Source organism: Mesoplodon mirus (assembly GCF_964341445.2).
Source record: "Mesoplodon mirus genome assembly, chromosome: 15".
Taxonomy (NCBI): domain Eukaryota; kingdom Metazoa; phylum Chordata; class Mammalia; order Artiodactyla; family Ziphiidae; genus Mesoplodon; species Mesoplodon mirus.
This window is the reverse complement of record NC_138991.1, coordinates 64,055,616-64,071,509: the sequence shown is the minus strand read 5'-3', so window position 1 is coordinate 64,071,509 and position 15,894 is coordinate 64,055,616. Positions and strand designations below refer to the sequence as shown.

At 51.0% G+C, this 15,894-nt stretch overlaps 3 protein-coding genes across 6 annotated transcripts in view; 2 read left to right on the top strand and 1 right to left on the bottom strand.

Moving 5' to 3' along the window:
- Positions 1–4,028, bottom strand: part of PKD1 (polycystin 1, transient receptor potential channel interacting) — a 48,391-nt gene extending 44,363 nt beyond the window's left edge. For 2 of the 4 annotated variants that reach the window (XM_082645253.1, XM_082645255.1), the window contains exon 1: positions 3,577–4,026. In XM_082645253.1, coding sequence (XP_082501379.1) covers positions 3,577–3,791 — 215 coding nt within the window. In that variant the 5' untranslated portion in view covers positions 3,792–4,026. Of the gene's footprint in view, positions 1–3,576 lie in introns of all 4 variants that reach the window. The other 2 variants (XM_082645256.1, XM_082645254.1) reach the window with 2 other exon arrangements.
- Positions 4,029–11,957: 7,929 nt separating this feature from the next.
- On the top strand, positions 11,958–13,792 carry LOC309817034 (transcription factor 20-like). Its single transcript, XM_082644944.1, has one exon. The coding sequence runs from the start codon at positions 12,441–12,443 to the stop codon at positions 13,698–13,700; it is 1,260 nt and encodes a 419-aa protein (XP_082501070.1). The 5' UTR covers positions 11,958–12,440; the 3' UTR covers positions 13,701–13,792.
- A 236-nt stretch (positions 13,793–14,028) lies between these two features.
- On the top strand, positions 14,029–14,409 carry LOC309816954 (large ribosomal subunit protein eL42-like; the record flags this gene model as incomplete). Its single annotated transcript, XM_082644789.1, has 1 exon — positions 14,029–14,409. One exon carries the CDS (start codon positions 14,029–14,031, stop codon positions 14,407–14,409), a length of 381 nt encoding a protein of 126 aa, XP_082500915.1.
- Between the last annotated feature and the right edge of the window lie 1,485 nt (positions 14,410–15,894).

Genomic DNA, 15,894 nt, shown 5'->3' with positions numbered 1-15,894 from the left:
CGAGGCCCACTTTGGGCCCCTGGCCAAAATTAGCAGCTCACATCACCTGAAAAGCTGTCGGCCAAAAGCAACCACACCTGAAAATAATTGACAGCACCTGGAGCAGTGCTGTCACATCTAGAACTCTCTATGCCATCCTGTCCAACATGGTAGCCCGCTGGCTCTGTGGCTCGAGCACTTGAAATGTGGCTCGCCATACAACACAGCTCTGGACCCGACCATCAATGTACAGGAAGAACACCAAGGGCAGAGGGACACACAGAGACACAATCCAAAAGCCGGGTGCCGTCGGAGCCGGTTTCTTCAATAAATCGCACAGGAGGAAACAGATGGAAGGAAAGCCTACACATCCACAGAGATTTAAAAGACATCAACTAACTGCACTGCCACTGCGTGGACCTTATTTGGGTCCTAATTCGATCTACTAAAAAAACTGAGACAGGGCTTCCCTGGTGGCACAGTGGTTGGGAGTCCGCCTGCCGATGTGGGGGACGCGGGTTCGTGCCCCGGTCCGGGGGGATCCTGCATGCCGTGGAGCGGCTGGGCCCGTGGGCCATGGCCGCTGGGCCTGCGCGTCCGGAGCCTGTGCTCCGCAGTGGGAGAGGCCACGGTGGTGAGAGGCCCGCGTACCGCAAAAAAAAAAAAAAAAAACTGAGACAACCACAAATTTGAACACACTGGACATGCAAAGTGATCGGGGAATTATGCACTGTTTTAGGTGTGATCGAGGTGTCACCATACATTCCAAAATGCTTACAGATCAAAAGTAGGATGGCTGGAATTTGCTTCCAAAATGGGTTGGGGTAGGGTGGAGGTGTGGACGGGCAGGCCAGGCCACAGGGCAGTGGGTCCATGAGGTTCATCACACTATTCCTCCCACAAATATGTATGTTCAAACTCTCCAGGATAAAAGCTTTAAAAATAGGAGAGCAACAACATTTTACTGAGTAACGTCATCTTTTTCAGGCTGTCATCTCCCAGCAGCATCACTTAAACCAAGAAAGGCTACGGTCTCAGAACCCTGGGCCATCCTGCATGCCGAGGCCCAGGGGCCCCAAATCCCCCACGAGCCAGCCCGTCCTCCCACCCAAGTCTGGACACAGCTGTCCTGCCCCACCTCAGGCTGGCCAAGGAGTCTCAAATGGAGGGGTGGCTGCGAGACACTGATGACAGAGACACCAGGCCTGAGCCCGCTAGAGGAGGCTGCTGGTGACACCCAGGAGGCAGGGGTACTGGGGCCCCTGGACACGCACACCCTCACCCGGGAGGCTCCCTGGCATCTCTGAGCTCAGCCCTGCTCCCTTGGAGATGAGAAGGCTCACCCATCTCCTGCTCCCTGAGGAGGGGGTTTGCAGGGTGGACAGGCAGAATGGCTGGGGCAGCCCACAGAGCACAGATGGTGGCCTGAGGGACTGGGGTGAGGGGGCCTTAACATTTGTACCCAAGGGCCCAGTTTACCATTTTGCACCCAGTCCTCTGGAAATCTCCCAGAGGCAGCTTCAGAGTGTCAACAAGAACTTGAAGTCTCCTCTATTCCCCATCCCCCTCCTCCCAGAGTCCCATCATCACATGCTGCAGGGTCAGCAACCCTGGGAATCCTGCTGGCTCAGGCCAGGCCACCAGCTCCCTGGACCTCCAAAACCCAAGACCAGAGCCTAAGGGGACACATGCAAGGCAACAGGCTCAGGCTCCGTTGCTATGCCTGGAAGCCTGCACCCTGCTGCAGGCCCCTGGCCAAGCTACCAGTACCGTTTATTTCCTGGACAGCTCCTGGAGGCCAGCACGCCGCCAGGTGATGAGGAAGCGGGAATAACCAGCAGGAGCTGGGGCCTGGCCCCCCAGCAGCTCTCAGCCCAGGAGAGACGTATGTAACCTTACTCACAGCGTTGAGAAACAAGGATTGGGGTGGATCCAAAACGATTGTGTGGGCACTGGCTGCAGGCCAGAAGCCCACCTCCACAGAGACAGCTGTGATGGCAAACACTTAAGCTGGCAGGGAGCAAGATGACAGCGTGGTCCCATGGCTCCCAGCCGCTGCCCCTGGAGAACCTGGTTGCCCCCAGCCCCAACCCCCAGCAAAGCCCCAAGGAGAACCCATCCAGGAGAGGCACCCACCCCTGCCCCACCTGCCAACATCCAAACTCGTCTGAACACTGACCATGAGGGTCCCCCTGATAAAAGGTGGCCACACACTGGAGTCACCCAGGGAACATTACAAAACCAAATCCCAGGTTTAATAAGCCTGGGGATGTTAAACCCCCACCAAAGGATTCCAGCATGCAGCCAGGGAGTGATGGAGTCCTGGCTTAGGTGTCTGGAAGTACCCAAATGGGGCCGGAAGGATATGGATAAGCAGGCCCTGAGCCTGTCCCCATCTTTGGGGACAACCATCTGAAAATCTCAGTCCCCTGAATCCCTTTCAATCCAACCCTCAGCTCCTCACAGTCAAACCCTGCCTCTGCCATGTACTGGCTGTTACTTGCTACTTGTGCTTGGACAAATCACATCACCATCACCTTTGGGCTGTTTTCTCATCTGTAAAATGGTCATCTTCACTGTACCTCACCTCAGAGAGTTAGGATGAGGGTTATGTGTGACAATTCACAACCAGAGCTTGGCACAGACCCGGGCTGGAGGCAAGCGCTCCATAAAGACTGCCTGTTATTATTTCTGCCAAGATACAAACCTGACAATGGCTTTTCAGCGTTTTAAACCCCTTCATGGCCATGCTACACCCCTACTGTTCCCAGGATAACATCAGAACGCTAAAGTGCACAAATGAGGCCCTTCATGACGCCAGCCCACCACCCAGCCTGCTCCCACTCCCTCACACTACCCCTTCCCCCCACAGTTGCCACACTGGAAGTGTACCCCTACACCCACGTTCGACCAAGTCCAGCCTCCAGGCCTTTGCACATATGGTTCCCTCCTCCCTTCCCCTAAACCCACCTTCCTGCCCCTCAAGTAACAGGCCAATTCTTACACATCCATCAAATTCTTGTCCACCCCCTCCGGAGAGCCTTCCCTGTCATCCCAGATAGAGCTCTCCACCTTCTAGCTTCCTACTCCTGGGCTCCCAAGTGCTGGGTATGCGCCCAGGCCAAGCCGCATCCTATTAGTCTCTAATTAGCGTTTAAGTGTTTTTCAGAGACCTTCCCGCCCCGCCTCCGCACGATGCTACAGGCCCCCAGTCAGCTGGCGTTGGCGGAGCACCACCGGGTGGTGCGATGTCTCCGCCTGCATAGAATCCGGTATTTTCCTATTTCCCTCTGGCTGAGGCCAGGCGGGCTGGGAGCCGGCCCCGGTCCCAGGTTTTCCTTATTTAGTCGGGCCGACCTCACTGCGCTGGAGCCTCGCCCTGGGAGAGGCCTGGCCCGCACTCCATTTCCCCTTCTAGAGGCCGGGGACGCGCCCACGCCCTGTGAGGCCCGCCAGGCCGGCGGCCTGCCCGGCCGGCCTCTCCCCGAAGGGTGCAGGCGCCCCGCGCCCCGCCGGGCCTCGGCTGCCGCCAGTCCCTGCGCCCGCCGGGCGCCATGGCAACCGCCCGGCCCGCGTCGCGGGCGGCGAGTTACTCACAGCGCTGTGGCGTCCGCGGGGATGCGCAGCGCGGGCCCGAGCGTCCGCAGTCCTCGGCCGGAGCAGTTGACGCGGCAGGCGGCGCCGGGCGCCGGGCCGCAGAGGCAGGGGGGCGCGCACGGTCCGCAGCCGCGCCCGGGGACCCCCGCCAGCGCCCCGAGCCACAGGCCCAGGCCCAAGGCGAGCGCCAGGCGGGCGGGCGCGGCGGGCGGCATCGTCAGGGCAGCGCAAGCATGGCCCCGGCCCGGTCCCGAGGCCCCGAGCCTGCCCGGCCTCGGAGGCCTCGGCTCAGGCTGGGCCCGTGCACGGCATGGCTGGGCGCGGGAGGGAGATCTGGCGGCGGCCGCGGCCTGTCTGCCTACGCGACGCCCGCTCGGCACCCTGGCCCGGCTCTGGGTCCACGGCCGTCCGCTCGCGCGCTGGCGCTGCAGTGCGGGCCGGTCGCCGGCTCCTCCTCCTCCCGGCGCGGCGCGGGGCGGGCCGCCCTTAGGCCCCGCCCCCTGCTCGGCCCTGTTGGGCGCGGCGAGGGGCGAGCGCCGGGGCGGGTCGCCCCAAGGCTCCGCCCTTCGCTCTGTAGCGTGGGGGCCAGTGGGGCGGGGCTAGATGGGCAGGGTCCCTGGAGCTCCTCCCTTCGCACAAGCAGTGGGCCGGGCCTCGGGCTCTGCTCCCCAGGGAGCGGCGGCCTAGGTCTGCGCTCTGCCCCCTCCCCGCCGCGTGCGCGCCTCACAGACCTCACTCAGCGCCAGAGCAGTCACAACACTGAAAACACCAGCCGGGACCTCCGAGCGCCCGTTACGCGCGCTCATCCACTCCCAGCGCCTCTGTCCCTCTCCGCCACCGCGGTTTCCAGAACGCCTGGCACACAGTAGGCACTCAATAAATGCGCACCGCCTCCTCTCGTGGAGTTACCAGGGCGCCGGCGAGGAGTGGCGGCTAGCTCTCGCTGTCACGGTGGTGACGCCCAAGTTGGGCCTCACCTGGGCGGTGAAGTTCAGCATCCCGGCCTCCCGCCGGCCGCTGGGCATAGGCTGCGCTCTGCGAGCCTGGAAGCCCACGTCCTCCCGCTCCGGCCGCAGTTTGCCCGCTCTTTCCGCGATGTACTCCGTGCTGTGACTCTGCCAAGGGAGATTTTGTTCCTCTGTGTGCGCAGGATTTAATTACGAAACTAACGCACGTGGTGGGAAGAATCCAAGCCGAACAACATGGATGAACCCTGAAAACATGCTAGAAGCTAGACAAAAAGGACCTCATATTATATAATTCCCTTTATTTAAAAATGCCAAACAGGCAAATCCATAAAGACAAGAAGTAGATTAGTGGCTCCTGGGGCTGGAGGGAGGGGGAGTGGGTAGTGACTGCTAATGGGTGTGGGGTTCCTTTTGGGGATGATGAGAACCTTCTGGAATTAGTGGTAATGATTGCACAGCCTTGTAAATATACTAAAATCACTGAATTGTGCTCCTAAAAGGGTGAATTTTATGGTATGTGAATTATATCTCAACTTTTAAAATAATGAAGAAATAATAAAATTTTTCGACCACTGGGCCACCAGTGGACACCTGACCCACGCTGGTCAGTTGAGTCCCTCCTCCAGAACCTGGACAGAGTGGTCACAGGGAGGGTGTCCCCAGACCCCCATGTGAGCAAGGCCTCTGTACCACTGTCTGGAGACTTAGTGTCAGGCTGCATCCTGAGACTTCCCAGCTTCCTCTCTGTGCTCTGTCTCTGCTTAAGCTAGCTGGAAGCCTCAACTAAACCCACAGGTGCTGGACCCATGTCCTGCTGCCACTTGCTGGGGGAGTCCAAGCAGGACCACTGTGGGGCACACTGAAGCTCTGCTATTCACCTGGGCATGAAGCAGCACCCAGATGCCTCCCTTTCTCATCTGGGTAATGAGAATAGTAAACCTACGTTTTAGGGCTGGGGGAAGATCACATCAGCTCAGAGCCAGCTCCCAGGAAAGACCGAAAGAAGAACAGGTCCCCAGCACAGGCACAGGCCAGGGATGAACAGGGAACAGCCTGCCATGTCTCACAGGTCAAACAACCTAGGAGCAGACAGAGGATCTCCAGCCTGTGGCCTGGGGTAGGGGAAGGGGATGGTCCTGCTCCAGCAGCTGTGGTCCATTCTCAAGACTCAGTTCTCACAACCCCCTTTGTCTCCAAATCAGTATCTTGGAGCAGTTTGGGGGAGGGACTTAAGTTAGACATGAGGAGGAACTTCCATTCTAACAGGGAGGGATTGTGAAACCTGCAAACCTTTTGGGACTCATGAACCTTTTTACACAGAATCACAGAGGGAGTGCTTGGGAACCCAGTTTGGAAACACTGGCATGGGGGCTAAGCCAAGGTGGGGTTGATGGGATGAGACAAGGGGAGGGAGAAGGGGCAGGAGGCCCAAGTGGGAAACAGTCTCAGGACTGGTTGTGGGGGAAGTGGGAGAAGGAGGAGGCTCAGATGATGCCCTGCCTGGCGGTTGGGAGCCAGAATGGGTGGAGAAACTGTTTGCTGGGGGAAAATGGGGGATGGGAGGATGTCCCAGGGAAGGAGAGATGTGGAGGGAAAGGTGAGGAGGGGGTTCTGGACAGATGGTGCTTGGGCCACTTGAGAAGGTACCCAGAGTGTAGCTGGAGGTGGGGTGTGAAGCTGGAAGGGGGTTGGTGAGCACACCTGGGACGGGTGGAAGAATCCAGAGGCAGGGAACCCCAACCTAGAGTTGGGGAGGAGGGAGACCTTAAGGGGAGTCTAAGTGAGACAGCCAGAGAAGTAGAAGGAAACTGAGGCACAGTGTGTGGAAGTTGAGGGAACAGCTATAGGGAGAAGTCAACAGGGGCTTGGGCTACAGGAACAGAGCAGGGCTGGGCAGGTGCAGCTGAGAGTCCCTCCCTGATCCCCCCACATACTGCACAGGCCCACATGTACCTCCACTTGGGGCTTCCAGAACTCTCTACAGCCTCACACCTCCTGGACTTTCCCCATGTTCTTCCCTTTGCTTGGAATGCTTTTCCATCCCACACCCATGCAGACTCAGCTGAGGTGCCTCCTCCTCCAGGAAGCCTCCCCAGCCCCCATCTCATGCTCATTCACATCACACAGCCATTCAGGGGACACATTTATGAGCTATCTACTGCAAGCCAAGCATTTGGCCCCCAGTTTGTCAATACCCCTACTGGACAGCACTCCTCAGGGTCAACCTGTGCCTCCACCCTGCCATGTTGCTGCACGAAACTCAAGGCATGGTGTTCACCAGTGACCTTTACTGAGGGCACGTTGAGTGGAGGGGCTGGTAGGAAGACATATGCCAGCAGGTTGGTAGCAAGTGAGGGGGTGTAGACATGGCTTGTTTCACTGTTTCTAGAAGATTAGACATGAAAGAAAAGAGAGTCAAGGAACAAGAGAGGGACACAGAGCAATGGCAAAAGTTTTTTATTTTTTTTAATATATTTATTTATGTATCTATCTGGCTGTGCCGGGTCTTAGTTGCGGCATGCGAACTCTTAGTTGCAGCATGTGGGATCTAGTTCCCTGACCACGGATCGAACCCAGGCCCCCTGCATTGGGAGCATGGAGTCTTAGCCACTGGACCACCAGGGCAGTTCCAAAAGTTTTTTCTTAACATGAGAGAGACTTGAACCACTTTCCAGGCCAAGGGAAGAGTGTCAACAGAGAGGGAGAAGCAGACCACAGAGAAAGAAAAAGAGTGTGTGCACAGGGAGTGAAAGGATTAGTGGTGAGAACTTCTTGAGAGATTGGAGGGAGGAAACACACATCCTTCAGTTCTTCACCCATTCATTCATTGCCTTATTCCATTGACTCTTCACAACTCTGGGAGGTGGATTCTATTATTATTCCCTTTATTAAATGAGGTAACTAAGGCACAGAGAGGTTAAGAAATTTGCCTGGTCACACAGCAGGTAAGTGAAAGGACAGAGATTACTTTCCAAACCCAAGCTTTTAATTCCAGTCAATGACAAACTGATAAGATTCAAGGACTCAAGATGAGGGAAGATAAACTCATAAGAGGCAGTGATGTAGGGACTTCCCTGGTGGTCCAGTGGTTAAGAATCTGCCTTCCAATGTAAGGGATACCGGCTTGATCCCTGGTCAGGGAGCTAAGATCCCACATGCTGTGGGGCAACTAAGCCCACGTACCACAACTACTGAGCCCACACACTCTAGAGCCTGTGTGCTGCAACTACAGAAGCCCACACACCTGCGTGCTGCAATGAAAGATCCTGCATGCCCCAACTAAGACCCATCGCAGCCAAATAAATAAATAAATTTATTTTTTTTTAAAAAGAGAGACAGTGATGCAAAATGAGCAAAACAGATTAATTATCTAAATGATGGTTTGAAGGTGGTTGTGGAGTAAATGCAATTGTTTGGAAAGGATTTCTAAAATAGAACAGACATATATATATATATATATATATATACTTTTTTTTTGCCACACGGCATGTGGTACCTTATTTCCCTGACCGGGGATTGAACCTGCACCCCCTGCATTGGAAGCACACAGTCTTAACCACTGGACCACCAAGGAAGTCCCCAGGAAAGACATATGTTTAAAGAAGAAAATTAATTATCTTGGACTTTCCTGGTGGCACAGTGGTTAAGAATCCACCTGCCAATGCAGGGGACATGGGCTCGATCCCTGGTCCAGGAAGATCCCACATTCCATGGAGCAACTAAGCCCCTGTGCCTCAACTACTGAGCCCACACTCTGCCACAACTACTGAAGCCCACACGTTCTAGGGCCTGTGTGCCACAACTACTGAGCTTGTGTGCTACACCTACTGAAGCCTGCGCACCTAGAGCCTGTGCTCTGCAACAAGAGAAGCCACCAGTGCAGCCAAAAAAAAAAAAAAAATTAATTATCTGGAAATCAAATTCTGTAGACTATTTCAACAAACCACCCGGTGAATCAGAGGAAATAAAATGTGCCAAAGATCTTGTCTGATTCAGAGAATGGGACATGATAGAGATGTTTAATTCTTGATAAAATATAGATTAAAACATTTTTATTAATAGTTAATGATAACTATTAACATAAAATAAAGGGGAAAACTAGAGGTGGGGGGAAAGAAACAAGAAAACCTGATCAGCCCAAGCAGGAAAGAATTAAAAAAGGAAATAGTGTATCAGTGTATTAATCAGAACACAAAATAAGACCAAGCATGTGGGTGATCATTATAAATATAAATGAGTTAAATTCCCCTGTTAAAGAGCAAGGATTCTCATAATGAGAAGACACACTAAATCCAGGTAAATATGGTTTACAGGGACACAGCTAAGACAAATAAAGAGTAAAGAAATAGAGTAAAGAAATAGAAAAATAAAGACACAAGAGGGTGGGGTGGCAGTATTAATACTAGAAAAATAGAACCTAAAGCAAAAGGCAGCAAATGGAGAAAGAGTCCAATTTTTTTACACTAATTAAAGGTATAATCTGTGTAGAACATATAATGAACCATCGTATTCTCAAAAAATAGAACATCAGGGCTTCCCTGATGGCGCAGTGGTTGAGAGTCCGCCTGCCGATGCAGGGGACACGGGTTCGTGCCCCGGTCCGGGAAGATCCCACATGCCGCGGAGCGGCTGGGCCCATGAGCCATGGCCGCTGAGCCTGCGCGTCCGGAGCCTGTGTTCCATGACGGGAGAGGCCACAACAGTGAGAGGCCTGCGTATTGCAAAAAAACAAAAAACAAAAAACAGAACATCAGCACACACAGCTAAACTGTTGAAAACTCACAAAATCATTGTGGAGGCTTTCTTACACCTTCCTTGGAATTTTACAAATCAAGTAGACAATTTTTTAAAAAATTCAGTAAGATATGGAGAGTTTGAACAGCACAGTTAACAAGTTCTAGTTTATGTAACAGTATTTTGTCAAGTACCTGGAAATGATTAGGCAATAAAATGGCCTTAGGAAACACTGCCCCCTAGAGGTGCTCTGGGTCCTTTCACCTGCTAACTCCACCACATCTTGAGTCTAGCCCACAGCTGGGGCTCCCCCAAACCCACCCTAACCCAGGGATGCTCACCTGAGTAGGAGCCTGAAGAGCAATTTGCAGAGAATCTTCAGACAAGGCTGGACATCCTGACGACTCAGATAATTGAAAGGTAAATGTGGAAGTGATGGATATTGTCATTATCTTAATTGCAGTGATGGTTTCATGGGTGTATACTTATGTCAAAACTTATCGAATTGTACACTTTAAAAATGTGCAGTTGGGACTCCCCTGGTGGTCTAGTGGGTAAGACTCCACACTCCCAATGCAGAGGGCCCGGGTTCGATCACTGATCAGGGAACTAGATCCCACATGCATGCCACAACTAAGAAGTCTGCATGCTGCAACTAAGAGTCCACATGCTGGAATGAAGATCCCTCATGGTGCAACTAAGACCCAGCGCAGCCAAAATAAATAAATATTTAAAAATATTTAAAATATTTAAAAATATGTTTTTTAAATGTGCAGTTATTGGATGTCAATTAGACCTCAATAAAGTTGTTTCTTAAATATCTAAACACTTACAGTGACAAAAAGCAGATCAGTGGCAGCCAGGGGCTGGGGTTGAGGGAGGGAATTACTGCAAAGGGGCATAAGAAATTTTGTGTGACAAAAATGTTTTATCGCATGAGTATGGTGATGCTTAAATAAATATATTTGTCAAAACTCACCAACTTGTTTAGTTAAAAATGGTGAATGTTAGTGTATGTAAATTATGCTCCAGTAAAGCTGATTTTTTAAAATCTAACCCTGTAGAAGTTGAAATACCCTCCTTTAAATCTTTTAACTTTTAGAATTTAACTTTAATAATTTTAAATCAAAATTAAAATCAGATTATTAGAGGTGACTAGTAATGAGCATATATCTTATCAAATCTCTGGGATGCAAAGTTATATTGATACATGGAGAGAAACTGATAACATTACTTTAAAAAAAATTTTAATATTTATTTATTTATTAATTTATTTGGCTGTGCCAGGTCTTAGTTGCAGCATGCGGGATCTTTAGTTGTGGCATATGGGATCTAGTTCCCTGACCAGGGATCGAACACAGGCCCCCTGCATTGGGAGTGTGGAGTCTTAGCCACTGGACCACCACGGAAGTCCCTCACTTTTTTAAAATTGATGAGCATGAAAAATCAAAATAGTATATATGTTGAACATCCCTGTCAACATTCTAGAAAAACAACTATAAAATAAACCAAAAGAAAGTAGAAGGAAGGAAATTAGAAAGCTAAGAACAGAAGTTATTTTAAGAGAAAGAGAATTGATTAATAAAATCAAGAGCTATTTTTTAAAATTAATTAATTTATTTTTGGCTGTGTTGGGTCTTCATTGCTGCGCGCAGGCTTCTCTTGTTGTGGAGCACGGGCTCTAGGCATGTGGGTTTCAGTAGTTGTGGCACGCGGACTCGGTAGTTGTGGCTTGCAGGCTCTAGAGTGCAGGCTCAGTAGTTGTGGTGCACGGGCTTAGTTGCTCCGTGGCATGTGGGATCCTCCCAGAGCAGGGATCGAACCCATGTCCCCTGCATTGGCAGGTGGTTCTTAACCACTGCACCACCAGGGAAGTCCCTCAAGAGCTATTTTTAATATACAAGGCTATTAATTATTTTTAAAAACCTGTTGGCAAGTGTAGCTGAGAGATGAAAATAAAATACAGAGCATTAAGATTGAGAATGAAGGTTTATTCACAGAAATAGAGAGTGAAAAATTACGAGACAATTATGTGTAACTTTTTATCTAAAAACATGTTGTGACCCCAGCGGTCAGGATGGTGGGCGCTGCCTCATGTCTAGTGATGGTCTTTCTAACAAAGGCATCGAATTGAAGCACGGCTCCCAGAAGTTACAACAAGAATCTTGTTGGGATCTTTCTCGGCAAACTTCTCCAGCCAAAAGCAGCGGTCCTCCAGGAATGTCCAGTCAGAAAAGGTATGGACCACCCCACGAGACCGACGGACATGGGCTAGCTGAGTCTACACAGTCATCCAAACCTAGTAATGTTATGCTAAGGCTTCCAGGTCAAGAGGATCATTCTTCTCAAAACCCCTTAATCATGAGGAGGCGTGTCCGTTCTTTTATCTCTCCCATTCTCAGTAAGAGACAGTCACAAGATGTGAAGAACAGTAACGCTGAAGATAAAGGGCGCCTTCTTCACCCATCAAAAGAAGGTGCTGATAAAGCCTTCAATTCCTATGCCCATCTTTCTCACAGCCAGGAGATCAAGTCCATCCCTAAGAGAGAATCCTCCAAGGATCTTCCAAGTCCGGATGGTAGAAACTGCCCTGCTGTTACCCTCACAAGTCCTGCTAAGACCAAAATACTGCCCCCACGGAAAGGATGGGGGTTGAAATTGGAAGCTATCATTCAGAAGATCACATCCCCAAACATTAGGAGGAGTGCATCCTCGAACAGTGCGGAGGCTGGGGGAGACGCAGTTACTCTCGATGACATTCTGTCTTTGAAGAGCGGCCCTCCCGAAGGCGGGAGTGGTGCTGTTCAGGATGCCGAGATGGAGAAGAGAAAAGGTGAGGTGGTGTCTGACCTAGTCTGTCCAACAAACCAGGAGTTGAGCATAGAAAAGCCTCTTGCACGGTCTTCGGAGGAGTGGCGTGGCAGTGGGGATGACAAAGTGAAGACCAAGACACACCCAGACACGGCCACTGCTGGAAAGGAACCCCCTGGTGCCATGACGTCCGCCACCTCATAGAAGCCTGGGAGTAACCAAGGGAGACCAGATGGTTCCGTGGGCGGGACAGCACCTTTAATCTTTCCTGACTCAAAGAATGTACCTCCAGCGGGCTCATTGGCTCCTGAGGCAAACCCCAAGGCTGAAGAGAAAGAGAACGATACAGTGATGATTTCCCCCAAACAGGAGGGTTTTCCCCCAAAGGGTTATTTCCCATCAGGAAAGAAGAAGAGGAGACCCATCGGTAGTGTGAATAAGCAAAAGAAACAACAGCAGCCACCACCTCCACCCCCTCAGCCCCCTCAAATACCAGAAGGTTCTGCAGAGGGAGAGCCAAAGCCAAAAAAGCAGAGGCAAAGGAGGGAGAGAAGGAAGCCTGGGGCGCAGCCAAGGAAGCGGAAAACCAAACAAGCAGTTCCCATCGTAGAGCCCCAAGAACCTGAGATCAAGCTGAAGTATGCCACTCAGCCACTGCATAAAACTGATGCCAAGAACAAGTCTTTTTTCCCTTATATCCATGTAGTAAATAAATGTGAACTTGGAGCCCTTTATACAATCATCAATGCTGAGGAAGAAGAACAGACCAAATTGGTGAGGAGTCGGAAGGGTCAGAGGTCCCTGACCCCTCCACCCAGCAGCACTGAGAGCAAGGTTCTCTCAGCTTCATCCTTTATGTTGCAGGGACCTGTCGTGACAGAGTCTTCTGTTATGGGGCACCTGGTGTGCTGTCTGTGTGGCAAGTGGGCCAGTTACCGGAACATGGGCGACCTCTTTGGACCCTTTTATCCCCAAGCTTATTCAGCCACTCTCCCCAAGAATCCGCCTCCTAAGAGGGCCACGGAAGTGCAGAGCAGAGTTAAGGTGCAGCACAAAAGCGCTTCAAATGGCTCCAAGACGGACACTGAGGAGGAGGAAGAGCAGCAGCGGCAGCAGAAGGAGCAGAGGAGCCTGGCCACGCACCCCAGGTTCAAGCAGCGCCACCGCTCGGAAGACTGTGGCGGAGGCCCCCGCTCCCTGTCCAGGGGGATCCCTTGTAAAAAGGCAACCGCTGAGGGCAGCAGCGAAAAGACTGTTTTGGACTCAAAGCCCTCCATGCCCACCACTTCAGAAGGTGGCCCCGAGTTGGAGTTACAAATCCCTGAACTACCTCTTGACAGCAATGAATTTTGGGTCCATGAGGGTTGTATTCTCTGGGCCAATGGAATCTACCTGGTCTGTGGCAGGCTCTATGGCCTGCAGGAAGCGCTGGAAATAGCCAGAGAGATGAAATGTTCCCACTGCCAGGAGGCAGGCGCCACCTTGGGCTGCTACAACAAAGGCTGCTCCTTCCGATATCATTACCCGTGTGCCATTGATGCAGATTGTTTGCTCCATGAGGAGAACTTCTCGGTGAGGTGCCCCAAGCACAAGGTGAGACTGTGGAGATGAGAAGGTGGTGGACCCTTGTGATGGAATGGAAATGGTCCTCCTGTGCAGCCACACCCCACCCCGCCCCACCCCCCGTGCCTGCCGTGTCAGCACTTCCTTCCTAAGTTCTTACATCACTCTCAAACTGGTGACACCACAGGAAAGAAAGACCCAAAAAGTTGGAATGGCTGTTTCCATGGACACAATCTCCATAGTGACAGTGTGGGGGGAGGGGGGAGGGGGGATGATGGGAAAGGGTGGGGGGAATTAAAAAAGGGAGGGATAAAAAAATATATATATAAAAACATGTTGGAACAATATAAACTATAAAAACTGACTCAAGAGAACAATGCAGGAATGCGGACATCGGGTTTCTAGTTTTCACTGTGAAGACCCCTCTACTGCAAAGATGGTCAATGTACCTAAAACCCGAAGGACTTTCTGTAAGAAGTGTGGAAAGCAGCAGCCTCACAAAGTGACCCAGTATAAGAAGGGCAAAAATTCCCTGTATGCCCAGGGAAAGAGGCTCTATGATCGGAAGCAGAGTGGCTACGGTGCGCAAACAAAACCAATTTTCTGGAAGAAGGCTAAAACTACAAAGAAGATCGTACTGAGGCTTGAATGTGTTGAGCCCAACTGCAGGTCCAAGAGGATACAGGCCATTAAGAGATGCAAGCATTTTGAACTTGGAGGAGATAAGAAAAGAAAGGGCCAAGTGATCCGGTTCTAAGCTTTGAGACTTTTGTTCTATTTTCGAGAGGGAAATGTTGAAGTTATAGAAAAATTGCCTGTAGGAGAATAAATACAGTGATATTCTTTTTTTAAATATCTTTATTGGAATATAATTGACTTACAATGGTGTGTTAGTTTCTGCAGTGGTATTCTTTTTTTTTTTTGCGGTACACAGGCCTCTCGCTGTTGTGGCCTCTCCCGTTGCGGAGCACAGGCTCCGGACGCGCAGGCTCAGCGGCCACGGCTCACGGGCCCAGCCGCTCCGCGGCATGTGGGATCTTCCCGGACCGGGGCACGAACCCGCGTCCCCTGCATCGGCAGGCAGACGCTCAACCACCGCGCCACCAGGGAAGCCCTGCAGTGGTATTCTTAAAAAAAAAAAGAGAAAAAAAACTGACTCAAAAAGAAATAAAAAACCCAAATAGACTAACAATAAAGGAAGAAATTGAAAATATATCAGAGCCTTGCCAGGAAAAGACACTTAGTCCAGATCTTTTAATTAATTAGTTAATTGATTTTTATTTATTATTTTTTAATTTATTTTTGGCTGCGTTGGGTCTTCATTGCTGGGCGCAGGCTTTCTCTAGTTGCAGCAAGCGGGGTTTATTCTTCATTGCGGTGCGTGGGCTTCTCATTGCAGTGGCTTCTCTTGTTGCAGAGCATGGGCTCTAGGCACGCTTAGTGACTTAGTGTGGCTTCAGTAGTTGTGGCACTCGGGCTCAGTAGTTGGGGCTCGCAGGCTCTAGAGCACAGGCTCAGTAGTTGTGGTGCATGGGCTTAGTTGCTCTGCGGCATGTGGGATCTTCCCAAACCAGGAATCGAAACCGTGTCACCTGCATTGGCAGGTGGATTCTTAGTATTTGGGGTTTTTTTTTTTTTTGGCTGCATTGGGTCTTCATTGCTGTGCACAGGCTTTCTCTAGTTGCGGGGAGCGGGGGCTACTCTTCGTTGCGGTGTGCGGGCTTCTCATTGAGGTGGCTTCTCTTGTTGCAGAGGCACGGGTTCTAGGGGCGCAGGCTCAGTACTTGTAGCTTGCGGGCTCTAGAGCGCAGGCTCAGTAGCTATGGCACACAGTCTTAGTTGCTCCACGGCATGTGTGATCTTCCCGGACCAGGGCTGGAACTTGTGTCCCCTGCACTGGCAGGCAGATTCTTAACCACTGGACCACCAGAAAAGCCCTAGTCCAGATCTTTTAATGGAAAAATCCTATCAAATGTGGAAAGATCAGATAGTTATGATTTTATTTATACTCTTAGAGAACAAGGATAATATCTCAATGTACTTTATGCATATTTATGCATAAATATGCAATGTGTTTAGTAACATAATTTGGATACCTAAAGAAACTTGGACAAAGATAGAAAAAGAAATCCGTAGTCCCGTGACTTTTAGGTCTGTTCAGCCACAGAACCCTTGTTTTAAAGTCCCAAAATAGAAAACTTGAATGGCCCTGTTCCAGCTGAATAATGGACCCCAAAGATAT

What these genes read in the sequence shown, in the direction of transcription:
- LOC309817034 (XM_082644944.1), top strand. Translation starts at nt 12,441, where the DNA reads ATGATTTCCCCCAAACAGGAGGGTTTTCCCCCAAAGGGTTATTTCCCA.